The 13,508-nt window shown below is 40.2% G+C and overlaps 1 protein-coding gene and 1 long non-coding RNA gene across 2 annotated transcripts in view; one reads left to right on the top strand and one right to left on the bottom strand.

Moving 5' to 3' along the window:
- LOC144089983 (uncharacterized) overlaps window positions 1-1,697 on the bottom strand; it is a 42,719-nt gene extending 41,022 nt beyond the window's left edge. The window contains exons 1-2 of the long non-coding RNA XR_013305251.1: window positions 1,589-1,697; window positions 981-1,083 (exon numbers count right to left, since the gene is read on the bottom strand). This is a non-coding gene — a long non-coding RNA (uncharacterized LOC144089983). The remainder of the gene's footprint in view (window positions 1-980; window positions 1,084-1,588) is intronic.
- Window positions 1,698-2,607: 910 nt separating this feature from the next.
- scg3 (secretogranin III) lies at window positions 2,608-13,421 on the top strand. The gene is made up of 12 exons (XM_077587953.1): window positions 2,608-2,990; window positions 3,735-3,787; window positions 3,860-3,902; window positions 4,438-4,644; window positions 6,168-6,310; window positions 7,001-7,147; window positions 7,231-7,453; window positions 7,791-7,907; window positions 9,471-9,554; window positions 9,714-9,821; window positions 10,519-10,608; window positions 12,589-13,421. The coding sequence occupies exons 1-12, from the start codon at window positions 2,894-2,896 to the stop codon at window positions 12,705-12,707; spliced, it is 1,431 nt and encodes a 476-aa protein (XP_077444079.1). The 5' UTR covers window positions 2,608-2,893; the 3' UTR covers window positions 12,708-13,421.
- Window positions 13,422-13,508: the final 87 nt, after the last annotated feature.

Genomic DNA, 13,508 nt, shown 5'->3' with positions numbered 1-13,508 from the left:
AACTGGAGATTTTACGACGTCTTTTTGTTTCATGTGAAATCTTCTCCAAGACAAGAATTTTATGGATGGATTGGATCGGGGAAATAAACCACAAACTGCATACGAGGCCACAAGTTTCCTACTGGCTTGACAAAGACGCACGCAAGGCATGACTTTGCCGAAATACATTTTGAAATATCATCGTATAAACCATTTCTGCTTCAGTGGAGGCCCTGTGGCGCGCTACAGATATGCATCAAACATCAAGTCAGCATTATTCCTTAAACTCAAAAACAAGCACATCAATGTCTATTTAGTGGTTATTTTTTGGGAACGGGGGAAAAAACAGATTCTATTTTCATTTTTATGCGCAACACATTTTGAATTTACGGGATATCATTTTTTAAAATATGTCATACTTTAACATACACAGTGTGAATTTTTACATTGTGAAGTATTTTTTTCAACATTTTTAAAATGTACTTTTTATATATAGATTTTGCCTCCTCTAGATGAACACTAGCAACTGCGTATTAATCCAAGATGGTGGAGCCAAACATTTAAACCAAGCATATTTCTAAGTGGTAAAATTGATACAAATCATATGATAATTCAAAGTTTTTGGGAACACACTTCTCTCAGTGACTAATTGTCTCCTGTGTGATACACAAAAATTCCCCAGAAAACACACCTTTACATAGAACGTTCTTCTAAAACAGTTAAAGTAGAAAATCTGAACTCTACTTTTGACATTGACTTTGAAAATATGTAAAGCAGTGACCTCTAGCGGTGACTCAACAATATTGTACATTTTTAGGTTGGTTTATCTGCCTTCAATCTATGGGGAGCCTTTACCATCAACTGAATATAAAGTATATTGAATAAATGTCAAACCATTAAAACCATCTAAACAAAGACAAATGAAACATCATCACAACGTGGCCCACAAAGCACATTTGGAATAGTATTGCAAGTTTTCCAGTAAACTGCTCTTTAAATACCTTGTTTTGTCGCATTTGGAGGGACTTTAAAGGCCTTGAAATGTTCTGATCTGAGTCAGTGTGAAGTCTTTGAAGGCTCAGAAGTAGTTTTCCCTTCAGAGTCCTATAAAAAACAAGAAAAGTAACTAAATGTTCTTCTGTGGCTCCATCGCTGTCCACACAAAAGCATTTATCAAAAATACAAGGGGAGAAGTCTCTTAAATGGTTGGAACTTGGAAGACTCGAAAATTTTAACTCATCGGTTGGCTCTGGCGGCGATAGCCGTCCAATGCATTTCAACTGGGAGGTCTGCCTTTCCCAGTTAAGTTGTACTGGGGTGGGGGGAATCAGAGTTAAGCAGCAGGGCAAGTCAAATCTTAATATTGATTTAGTGGAAAAGGTATGGAATGTTGTTACAGTTGTTGTGATATGACATGGAAAAATGAGAAAATACATTCCAGGGAAGTCTAAATATATATATAATATATGCATACATAATCAAACACATTTGATTGACCAGCAACCGCCAGCGTTCATGATCAACTTGGAAAATCACTAACACAGTTTACGATGACTAATACACGGATCATGCATGGGTCAATTATGTTTGGATAAACGCTCATATTTACCATGTTTGCTTCCACTGGGTACTTAGAAGTGGCCGTGTAGCACGTTTTCTTTCCCACGTCGGTGTTTGGCATCCAGCCTAATTGCCACAGGGACACGTAATCACCCACCTTCAAAACAAAAGAGTGACCATTTAGTATGGCTCATTTTAAAAAATGACACCCCGCTCATTCATTTTAAGTTTATTCCTGTGCAGTTACGTGCAAAAATGCTTCCTAAATGAAAATCTCTTTTATTTTGAAACATGAAAAAATGTCTTTCAAACAAGTCCCATAAAACATGCACTTGCACCAAAAAAGCACAGGGTGTCAGTATTGAGGTTTTAAAAATCTGACGACATTAGTGAACTGATTGAAATAGACATTTGCTGGATAAGTCTTAGGTTTTACTTGTACAACATGTAGGCTACACATACATATACATATATGCATACATATATACACACACCATATAAAAAATATAATATAATTTGTGTCCATCTAAAGGGTGGCCCAGCGACTGGGTGGTTAGCCCGCCAGCCTCACAATTCTGGGGTCCTGGATTCAAATCCAGGTCGGTTCACCTGTTTGTAATTTGCATGTTATCCCTGGGCTCGCGAGGTTTTTCTCCAGGTACTCCGGTTTCCTCCCACATTCCCAAAACATGCATGGAAGGCTGATTGGACAATCGACATTGGCCACTGATTCATGGTCTCCCATGCCTGGTACCCAAAGTTAGCTGGGATAGGCTCCATCATCCTCCACGACCCTTGTGAAGATAAGCAAATCGGAAAATGAAAAAAAATCCCAATACCCCTGCCAATAAAAATGGATTGGACGTCTATCGCCGTCTTTGGTAGTGATTGCATTTACATTATATCACGGACAAAATGTTTAACACCAAAACATAGGGTGCAGTATGTGCTATGCTAGTGTGTAATGGGGAGACTTTTTACAGCGTCCATCTCTTCCTCCTCCTCTTCCCCCTCCTCCTCATTGAGGGGGCAGTACGCATCGTGTTGTGCTGAGCTGTGTTCCATCCTTTGGCCAGTGATGCTGTAGCTCACACGGGGCTTTGCTCAGCAGCCTTGCTCACTCCTCCTCCTCCTCCTCCGCCGTGTTGCCGTGTCGCCGTTGTTACGTGACCTCCTTTTCAGCACCGTCCACCGTAGACAGCTCCGCCGCCCTCCCCAGTCAAGCGGTGATCAGGCCAGCCGCTCCGCCGCCGAGCGCTTCACTCAAGCGGCTAGCAGTCTCCTCTCGTAACGTCCACGGCGACGACCGGAGCACCGGCCAACCCATTTTCCTTTTCCTTTTCATTCACCGAGGATGGCTCCGATCCATTTGTGCATGTTTTTTCAGCTTCTGCTATTCAATCGACTCAGCCAAATATCTGCCTTTCCGACGCCGACAGCATCCAGCGATGGTGAGTTGGCCTTTAAAATGACATTATAGTTCATTTCTATTCAAAACACAGTTGTCATTTAGATCTGAGTTAAGAAAGTTGGCATGAAAACACAACTGCAAAAAGGTAGAAACTTTAAACACACGTGTTCCTTGTCACAATCAAATGCCACTTACAAATAGAGCAAAATAGACCCTCATTGTGTGTTTAAAACAATCACCACAAGAGAAATGCTGACTAATTGTTGGTTGTGTGATTCTTTCTAGCTGTGTTCATCTTACTTTAGCTGTAAATGTGCTCATTAAGGGAGCACGGCAAAGTTGAGCTGCAGCTCAGCAGCGGCTGTTCCGGCCGGTGCTCTATTTTCGACTCGGTTTAATCTTTTGTTTGGTAATCCGATTAAGATCTGACCATGCATGGGAGTGGTGGGTGGAGTGGAAGGATGGCAGCCCACACATGCCCGGGAGCTAAAATAATAGTCATCTTAAAAAATGCATTCAATTATAAAATATCGAAAATTAACTTCTCGGCTTCCAATTACGGAGAGCGATGTCCAATGCCTTTGAACTGGGAGGGCTGACAGTGAAGGAACGTTCCTGTTTTGTAACAAAATAAAGGATGAAAAGAGCCACATGATTGTTTGATGCCCATTATCGCCAATGGCACTAAAATAACAGTGTTGTGATAAAGTAATTATCAATGTCACTGTCAATGTCATGAAATGGGTGAAAATAATAATTGTATGTATTTTTCATCTTGCTGCAGATAAATCTGTGTACAACCAACAGCTGACAGAGGAAAGGCCACTCCAAGAGCAGGTGAGGCTTTCTTTTTAATATTCAAAATTTGCCGAGTGGAAATTATTCACAGAACGCTTGTCATTTCCTCAGATTGCCGAGGCGGACAGCGTTAAGGTCGCACTACAGTCTGCTGGTAAGAGGAAATTGTATTGCTAATCAATTCGTGACGCATCCTGAGTTCAGGTTTCCGCGCTGCCAGTAACAAAATGCCTCATCAATGCGCTTAGAACCTAAAATTAGCCCGGTTTGGTCCAATGTAAGGGTGGAAAAATTCAAATACGCTTTTCAAGTTTGAGAATTGTGCAAATGTTATGAGAATTTAGGGTAATTTATTGGAATCTATCGCATTCAGGCATAGTCTTGCTTTCAATTTTAACTAAATCCGACCATCTTAACTGAGTCAAGGTAGCAAAGTACTTGTATGAAATTTGTTGGTTTTTGTCAGCATTATACTCAAATATATTTTCCTGAATTGTATTTAAAGGGAAAATTAAACTCCAAAATTATCATATTAATATTAGGAGGCAACCTTCAATTTGGTACATTTGTGGTCTTTTTCCAAAAATCGTGTTCTTTCGTAAAGTTAATTGTCCAACATTACTTCCAAATGTCCAACGTTTGCAACGAGGCCACAACGATCAATCATCTTTATTTGTCCTGTCCGTCAGAGAGCAAGCAGCCCGCAATCTCCAAGGAGCCGGACCGCGATGACCCAACAGCGCTTAAGTCACTGGCCCAGGGCCAGAAATCCAAAGAGGCCGGCAAAGATGAGGATGAGCGGAAGAAAGACGATTATATTCCAGACGAATCTGATTCCACCAAGAGTCGCCGCCTTGCTGAGGAATATGACTCGACCAAGAAAGAGATGGAGCACGGCAAGTACCAAAAAATGTGTTGAAGTACAGTATGAAAGCATTGACCCCCATGGGTACCACCCGAGTAAAGCCGAGGCCGATCCTGTTCGGTTCTTGTCGGCGAGTGGGTGACCTTTGAACAAGCCACGTGTGTCTGCAGGCAGACATGAAAGACAACACGTGGATGTCAGTGGGATTATCTCCCTCCCAATGCGGCATTGCCAACAACCCTAGGAAGCACCAGCTTCAAAATCTCTTTTCATAGAAATGCCTGGAAAATATGAATTCCCCAAAAGCCAATGTTGTTCTTCAAAGGAATTCTTTAGTAGCATGAGTGTTTGCTGTAATACTCAATCAGATTGTTCATAAAAGATGCCTAGTAAGCTCATCCACTGCTTTGGAGGAGAATTATATTTTTTTTATTCAGATTGATTGGGGAGTGTCTGATTATATTACTATATCACATTACTATAATACATTTCAAGATTCTAGACTACTATACCGCAATGGGTAGTAGCATGGCAATGGTCTGGTTATGAGATAAACCCAGTTTGAGATTACACAGATAGAGGTTTAAAAAATTCTACTGTGGATCACAAAAAATAGAAAAGAGAGAGTAGAATGTGTTTTTTTCCCCCTGCTGAAAGAATAGTCTACTCTTTCATTTGGTAGATATGCTCTATATACACTATGATCATACATATAACATCCCATCTCTTGGGTCATGAATTATTCTGTCCAAACTCATGGTTAGAATATTGCCGTTGGCTATTCTGTAAACGGATGGCTGTGAATGAATTACAAAATTAAAAAAGAGACATCAAAAATTTACCAACGCTACAATTGATGACTGTGTCTTAGGAGTTGAAAGTAACATGACCTAAAAAAATTTAAAGAGGAAAAAAGTGGTTTTGTCAAATTTGATCATAACCACTGTAAAATCTGGAACATCCTGCCAAATGTTAGTTGTAACAGAATGCCTAAATTTGCAACTGATAGAATCAAAAATCGGTTGCTGCATGTGTCAGCTTCTCCTCATCTTGTGTTATGTCACAATATCACAAAGCACACTTTGGATGTTTTTTGTGGCTCCTCGGAGTGAGATAACAATAGCTTGAAGATGATTCAATAAGTCAGTGCATGCTTGGCAGGCACAGGAATTATAAAATAAATAAAAAAGTCCAGATGTAAGAATAGCATCTCTCTCATAAGACATAAACAGATACACATCGTAGTCAAACTATTGGAGCACTTACCATGAAATACACCTTGAAAAAAAAGTGTATGAAAAGGCAAGCAATCTATTACTCACATAATCATCATTTCCATATTTTTCCAATCTTATCCTCCTGCATATGTGGCTATCAGGTCTTGAAGGTTCCAGGCATGTCTCTCTCTTGTCTCTCTGTGTCTGGAAAAATCCACTCATTATTGATAAATGAACTGAAGGCTTGATAGAGTATCTCAATTTTCCGAGTCTTTTCTGTCCTTTAACAGAGTGAAATGTAATTAGTTGACACAAATGTTGTCCTTTGTGGTCTCAGATGAAACCGACACGTTCCGTCAGGTGGACGGCACTCCGCTCACGGCTGAGGACATTGTGCAAAAGATTGCAAACAAGATCTACCAGGAGGACGACAGAGGCGTCTTTGACCGAATTGTGTCCAAGCTGCTCAAACTGGGTTTGGTAGGTATGGAACCAGTACAAACAAGGAGTGAGGGGAAGTAACAAAGTGCCAAAACATTGCGTGTGTTCTGGTTTTAACACATTGCCTGCCATTGACAAGGCTACACATCCAATCCATTTTGGTGAATGATCAACTACCAGTTAAAATTGAACATGTATTTTTGCCATCAATGGCAGCAACATTTTTTGGCTTTTCATTACAGTTCCAGTCAGTTATCATAGAATTAAATCTCTTTCCAGTTTTATTTCAATCATTAAAATGTTTATTATATTTTAGATTCCATTATTTCGTTTAAAGTGCAAACTCGAAGGAGCAACACAATGGCCATTGAATTGAAGTTAAAAGTGTGCAAAAATTGATTTTTATTGTTCACTTTTGGAGCTACTTATCCACACAAGTGTCAAACACATTCTAACAAATTGGTATTTCATCTTTTATATTCACGAAAAAAAGAGTACAGGAGTTGAATCGATATTTCTTTTGTACCAGTCGTTCTGTAATTCCAATTTCAGATTTTAGTACCTCTGCTTCTCTGCAGTCAGATAAGATTCGATGTGTCAGTTGGATTTTGTTCACCTCTGTTTTACTTTTATAAGTCCTCTGTTTCTCACTTGTTCTATTCTCAAATGGCTCAATCGATATTACACAAGGCAAAGATAGGTTCATCTGTCTTGCCTTCCTCTCCTTAGATAACAGAAAGCCAGGCTGAAACTCTGGAGTACCAAGTGGCCGAAGCTCTGCAGAACATCATCACCAAAAACGCCCAAAACAACGAGATTGAGGACAGCGAAGAAGAGGACGTCGGAGGCGCGCAGGACACTCAGGACGACAACTCGGTAAAATGACTGCTGTGACATTACGTCATTTGCCAGAGTCAATTTGATTTCAATAAACATAAAAATGCTGCCCACGCCCGCAGGACAAATGGGAGCCGCCCAATCGGCGTTACGATGATGACGACGAGGAAGCTGGGGATGACGACGATGTCATGGACGAGGTAGAAAGGGACGTGGAAGATGAAGACGACACCGCCTGGAACAAAGATGGCGGAGAGGGCGACAACGAAGTCAACCCGGAAGACGGCCTTCGGGATCTGCAGTACTTTCCGAACTTCTACCGTCTCCTCAAGAGCCTCAATTCAGGTGAGCAATGACATCACACATCAGCTTCCCGGGGCAACGCAAAGACGCAGATGTGCTGTCGTCTTGACGATGACATGTACGAGGACGAGTCACTCTTTTGCCCGCCTTTGTAAACTGTTGTCCAGGAACACACGAGCACAGCACTAATTATTCACAATCCCGTCCCTCATATCCCTGCAGCCCTACGACTATGGCAACCAATGACTGCCAACACAAATCAGTTGTTTTCTGTGTGGCAAAAGCAACTCAGTATTAGAAAATCATTCGAAAAATCAATGCGGAAATAAAATTAATCTGAAAAATCAACTTACGTACAGTGCTGAAATCTTTGTTTCAGAACAAGACGCTCAGGAAAGAGAGACCCTCATCACCATCATGAAAACGCTGATTGATTTTGTAAAGATGATGGTCAAGTACGGCACCATCACACCCGAAGAAGGTGTCTCCTATCTGGGTAAGTGCACTTTATCACCCGTGACCGGACGTTTCGTCGAAAGATGTTTGGTCCCCGGACGTTTGGTCGCCGGACGTTTGGTCGACCGGACGTTTGGTAGAAACGGACGTTTGGTCGCCGGGTTCGCTCGCTGTTAAATTATGACAGAGTTTACTGTTGATATTTTGATATTAGATATTTAGATATTAAACTCACTCTCTCTCTCATGATTATAATTTTGAGAGCTGGTTTCAACAGTAACAACCCGGCGACCAAACGTCCGTTCTACCAAACGTCCGGTCGACCAAACATCCGGGGACTAAACGTCCGGGGACCAAATGTCTTTCGACGAAACGTCCGAGTACCTTTATGACCTTAGCGTAGCCTAGCGGTTCAGTCACACGCGGGCTCCCTCTACCGATTGTTACGTTACGTGGGGCGTCAAGCGTGGAACGTAGAGTAGGATCCAAATGCAGGGAGGCAGTCAAGGGATGAGTGCGTGGAGTGCTCTAACAAAACTGAGGTAAGGGGGAATCAAGAAAATAACAAGGACTTAAATAGACAGACAAGGGTTGATTACCAAGTACACACACCTGATCACATGAAGGAAGGGAAACCATGAGGGACACAATAGGCGTAAAACATACAAACCAACCAAAGCCCCAATTAACCCTAATATGCAAAAGATTTTCAAACAATATTTTTTAATCTAAATTGTTGCATTTCTCTAGTTGAACTACATGAACTAGTGAATTAAACTCTTATAATTTAATGGGCAAACTGATAAAGTGTTGAAATCAATGTAGGAAACTGTAGAGAATCAGTATTTTTTTTACTGCATATATAAATTCATAGATTGTGGGAGGATTTCAAGTTGGACCTTCAAGCTTTTGATTTTTTTGTAAGCGGCCCTCGGGGAAAAAAGGTTTGGACACCCAACTGCTGTAGATGTACATATGGGTCCTTCACATGACCCTGAGTAGCAGGCAGCCATTAGTCACCACGCACAACTGAACAAAACAGCCTTTACGCATGAAAAGAGTTTCCATAGTAACCTGTGGGCCATATGGTTGTTATAGGTCGGCAGTGGGGGAAAATGGGTCCAAATTTCTCCATTGCCTAGCAACATGTTCACTGTGCAATTGCGTCAGTGAGGTGAACGTACCACTCGGCAGGCACAAAAATACATTTCCAGTCAAAATAAATAAGTTAATGACCAGAACGCTAGATGAGGAAAAGTAGGAGGAATCACAATTCTACGCGTGTGACTATTAAATACTGAGGAGGAGGCCTTGAAAAGAACATAATTTTACAGCATTACATTTGGGAGTAGGCGGTGTGGTGGGAAGAGAAAAACTTGCCAAGCGAGAAAGGAAGGCACAAATGGTAACAAAAAGCACATCTATTTATGCAAAATGGAAATAACATAAGCCTACATTGGTTGTTTTTTGAATTAAGTCATCCAGCAAGATTAATTGACTGAATTAAAGTGAAATACAATTGATGCTTATTTAACTGAGAAATTAATTCTCACAGAGAAAAAAGTGATGGTATAATCCTGTTTTTTTTGTCATTCACCTATAGAAAATCTGGATGCTATGATTGCAATGCAAACCAAGAACAAGCTTGGAAAGGCTCTCGGACCGGCAGATTTTACAGGAAATGATGGTAAAATAACCATGAGAAAGATTTTACAAATATGATCAATCTACTCCAGAGAACATTTACTGCTCTTTTTAAACCTTTTAAAGGCTATTTTGGACCACAAAGAAGCTGACAGGGTAGTAAAGTGTAATGATTAATGGACCGTTGTGTGTTTCCGGGCAGCGGGCAAGAATTTCGACGAGGACGACAACACCAAAGCCGAGGCTGCCAGAATGCAAAAGGAATATGAGAACCTAAAAGATTCCACCAAGGAAGAGCAGCCATTTACCAGTCAGTCTACAAAACAGTTGTGATGTGCAGACCCCATGTAGTTGTAGCCCTTGTTGTGATTTCCTTATCTTTTTATTTAGGTTTTTTTTTATTTATGTCTTGTGATTATTCTGTTCTACCCCTTTTTATATTGTTTGAGTCCAATTTGACAAGAATAAAAATATAAATTGCTCTTTATTGTGCAGTAAAATTTAGTCAGTTTAGCGAAACCGACCCAATCTATACTAACATTTTCAAGATTGTCGTTCTTTTGCATTCATTTTGGGATTGTTTAAACTGTAAAATGAGAGTAGATTAAAAGGACGTTTCAACAAATTTTGAGTGTAGTTTTAAAAAACAAAAATCAGATCGTTTGTTCTGTGTAGCAGAGAAAGCAGGAGATAAATAAATAAGACAGGACAGCAGAACCAATCAGAGCACTGAATCCATGTTTGGCCCAGAATTAGGCCAGTCCAATAAAAGACAAGCAAAAGCCTTATCGCAGCTGCTGTAATTTCCTTTCCATGTACGCCATACTGGACTTCCTTCATAGCAAAAAGGGATTATCGTTAGCAATATATTTTTGGTTTTAATGATTGAGAGTGAAAGAGTCCATGAAAAAAAATGCGTTTAATTTGTCAGGATGTTCTGTACTTTTTTTTTCAAGTGCAAAAGCAATACAGCTGATTAATCTTATCTCTTCATTTAAAATTTACAGACCGGCCCGGCAAGTCTGAGGCGTATCTGGAGGCCATCAGGAAGAACATTGAATGGCTGAAGAAACACAACAAGGAAGAAGGCAAGGACGGTGAGTCCAATGCATAAACTCACTCGCTCAACCCAGAGAATTAGGGTGGGTCACAAGTGGGTCAAAAGCAGAGAAGAGCCTTTAAACTCTTTATGCTGTCCCTAATTTGCATTTGAAAAGAAGGCTTGTTCTACAACCAATGAATATGGATCACTCTTCACGAGTTTGTCCTAATTACTGCTGGTTTGAATGCCCTGTTCACATATAATAGTCTCTTCAGTAACTCTTGAGCATGTCTTTCCACAATTTCAAAAGCCCTTTGACTTACTCTTCCTTTTGTTGCTGCCAAGGGGCCTTACTCTTTTGTCCGAAATAGAATACTAATTGAATTTCCTACTTGTACAAAAAAAAGAAAAAAAAGAAAATGCCTTAAATCATAGGTGTCAAACCAAAGGGTCGGGGGCCTCATCTGGCCCCCTGTATCATTTTGTGAGGTCTGCAACCTCATGTTGTGAGTATCACTTCAAAAGAAATGTTTTTGAAGCACTATAAATTGGACTTAGTAAGTTTTTCATAGTCTGGCAATTAAAAAACTGTCCCCAAAAAATGCAACTTATACTCCAGTGCCACTTATACATTTTTCCCTCTTTCATTGTCCACACTTTCGCTAGTGCGACTTATAGTCCAAAAAATACAGTAGCTTTGTTGTCAGTATCCTTAGCCTTTGCGATGACCAAAATTAAATTGGCAACGATGTATCCCAAGACAAAAATTATTTTGACACCCTGTCTCAAAAGATCCATTATTTCTGTGGTTTTGGCTCCCTTTCTTATGACTTAGGATGTGACTGGCAACCCGATTGACGCACCAAAGTCTCCCTGCTGTTGTCAAAATCAATGCCAGGCGCTATTTCATTTGGCAGCAGGAAATGAAATGTTAATGACCTCTCGCCGCGCGGGCAGAACATGATAGCCGCATGAAAATTGCATTTTCCGCTCGGCTTGCGGAGGCTTTATTGAACATTGTGTGAGCGAACAGGTGCTGTTAAACACAAAGGCAGGGTGCCTTTCAAATGAAATGCTGCATTTCCAACACGGGAGCTTTTAATTGTGGCTCATCTCGCTTGTATGTGGGACACTTGATTAGTATTCTGATGTCGGAAAGGTTGTCTAGGACAACAGCCGCCTCCCCGCCGACCTGTCGGCCTGAGAAGAAAGACGCTCCGCACAGTTAACTCCGTGCTGCCAATGATAACGAGAGATGCCCTATCCATTTTGACTGGAAAGGCTGGCAGCGGTCACTTGCTGTAAAACCTCTCACAGTCAAAATGGATTGGAAGTAAAAATGTCCCAGATCCCATTGAGTGATCAGTGACTGGTGATCCACAAAACTAGGTGACCTGAACGCAATGGTATTGTTTTCCAAAGTTTTTTGGTTAACCAGTAACAATCAAATTAGGTGGAATCATGTGTCATGTTTGTCTTTGGCAAACTGTGTCCCGGCAACTTTGTGTGGAACAGACTTGTCATTTACAGGTGTTTTCTTTGTTATAATTCGCTCCTATTATTGAGAGTGGTGAGGATGTTTGTTTTGTGCCTATGACTCATAATGCTAAGCCCGTTTCTGGATATGACTTGTTTTTCCTATTAGTAATTAAATATATTGTTATAATTGCAGTCAATTCTTTTAAAAAGGAGTTTCTAAAAATTATTAACTTGGTTTAAAATGTGTTACTTTGCTTGCGCAACAACAACAAAATATCAGTGACAGTATTTGGGCAGTAGCACTATAACAATAATTGACACATGTTCATGTTTATGCATTTTGTGTGGTGTGGATTTCAATCCAATTGTGGAATGACCCTAATAGTGTTTGACATGTAATACATGTCATTTAGGCTCCCTTATGTTTTCTTTCAATCCACACACGCTTGTATTGACCTCAATCCCTCGTAATAGCAAATGCGGGCAGAGATTATGTCTTGTTTGGGTGCCGTGATGTCTTCTCATAACACAATTTTCTGGTCTATTTGCTTGCCAGACTACGACCTGTCCAAATTGAAGGACTTCATGGACCAGCAGGTGGATTTGTACATCGAGAAGGGCATTATCGCCAGGGATGAGGGCAACACTATCAAACGGATCTACAGCAGCCTGTGACGTCATCACGTCACCACAATTTATTCCAGACACTAAGAGAACATTGGTTTCGTACTTACACTTGATCCTCACGGCATGGTAAAGCATATTTATAATACCTGCTTAGGACCCCATTAATGCTAAAATCATAACAAGGGAAAGAGCTTAATAAGGTATTAAAAAGGCACTGAAAGAATGTCAGTATTTTTTGCACGGCAAGACTGGATAGGAATTTTTGCTTTGACATTTATTCCTGTTATATTTTTAACCGCATATAAAGCATTGAAAAGAATTGGGAGATGAAAAAACATGAGCCAATTTTTGGGGAATTTGGAAGGTTTTTTTCTAATTTTACTCGTATTGTCGTACAAAAAGGAAAATCAAAGATTCTGGTTAGTTTGTCTTTTTTTCTATCAGAGCTGTATATTAAAATTACATTGTATAATTATACATTACTAAGTCACCATTTCTTTGTTTTTCTGCGTATATGTGTGATATCTTATTCTATTCTTGCTTTTCATGTGACCAAAAATATATTGATGAATTACTACACACCTTAGAGAACAGAAGTAATAACTCTGGAGCCCACAAGAGGGCGATATGTCAATCATTCCTCTCCGTGTCTGTACGGCTTAACAATTCCATCTGAGTAGACACAAAAAGCATTTTAAAATGTAAATATGTGATTTCTTTTCTTTCATAGAATGTGAAAGCAATTAAAACATTGTTTTTTTTTCTTTGCAAGTGTGCTTAATAGGCCTAACCGAGCAATTTTAGTAACACACAAACAAGTTTTAAAAACGCTGCCGGAAAAAAGAAACG

The sequence above is a fragment of the Stigmatopora argus genome, chromosome 2 (genome assembly GCF_051989625.1).
Source record: "Stigmatopora argus isolate UIUO_Sarg chromosome 2, RoL_Sarg_1.0, whole genome shotgun sequence".
In the NCBI taxonomy this organism is placed as follows: domain Eukaryota; kingdom Metazoa; phylum Chordata; class Actinopteri; order Syngnathiformes; family Syngnathidae; genus Stigmatopora; species Stigmatopora argus.
The sequence above is the reverse complement of the archived record's forward strand: the minus strand, read 5'-3'. Positions and strand labels throughout refer to the sequence as shown.

Coding starts and splice junctions, on each gene's coding strand:
- scg3 (XM_077587953.1), top strand. CDS start 2,894: ATGGCTCCGATCCATTTGTGCATGTTTTTTCAGCTTCTGCTATTCAAT. Junction 3,788..3,859: donor AAAGGCCACTCCAAGAGCAG/GTGAGGCTTTCT, acceptor TCATTTCCTCAG/ATTGCCGAGGCGGACAGCGT. Junction 9,555..9,713: donor AGATTTTACAGGAAATGATG/GTAAAATAACCA, acceptor GTTTCCGGGCAG/CGGGCAAGAATTTCGACGAG.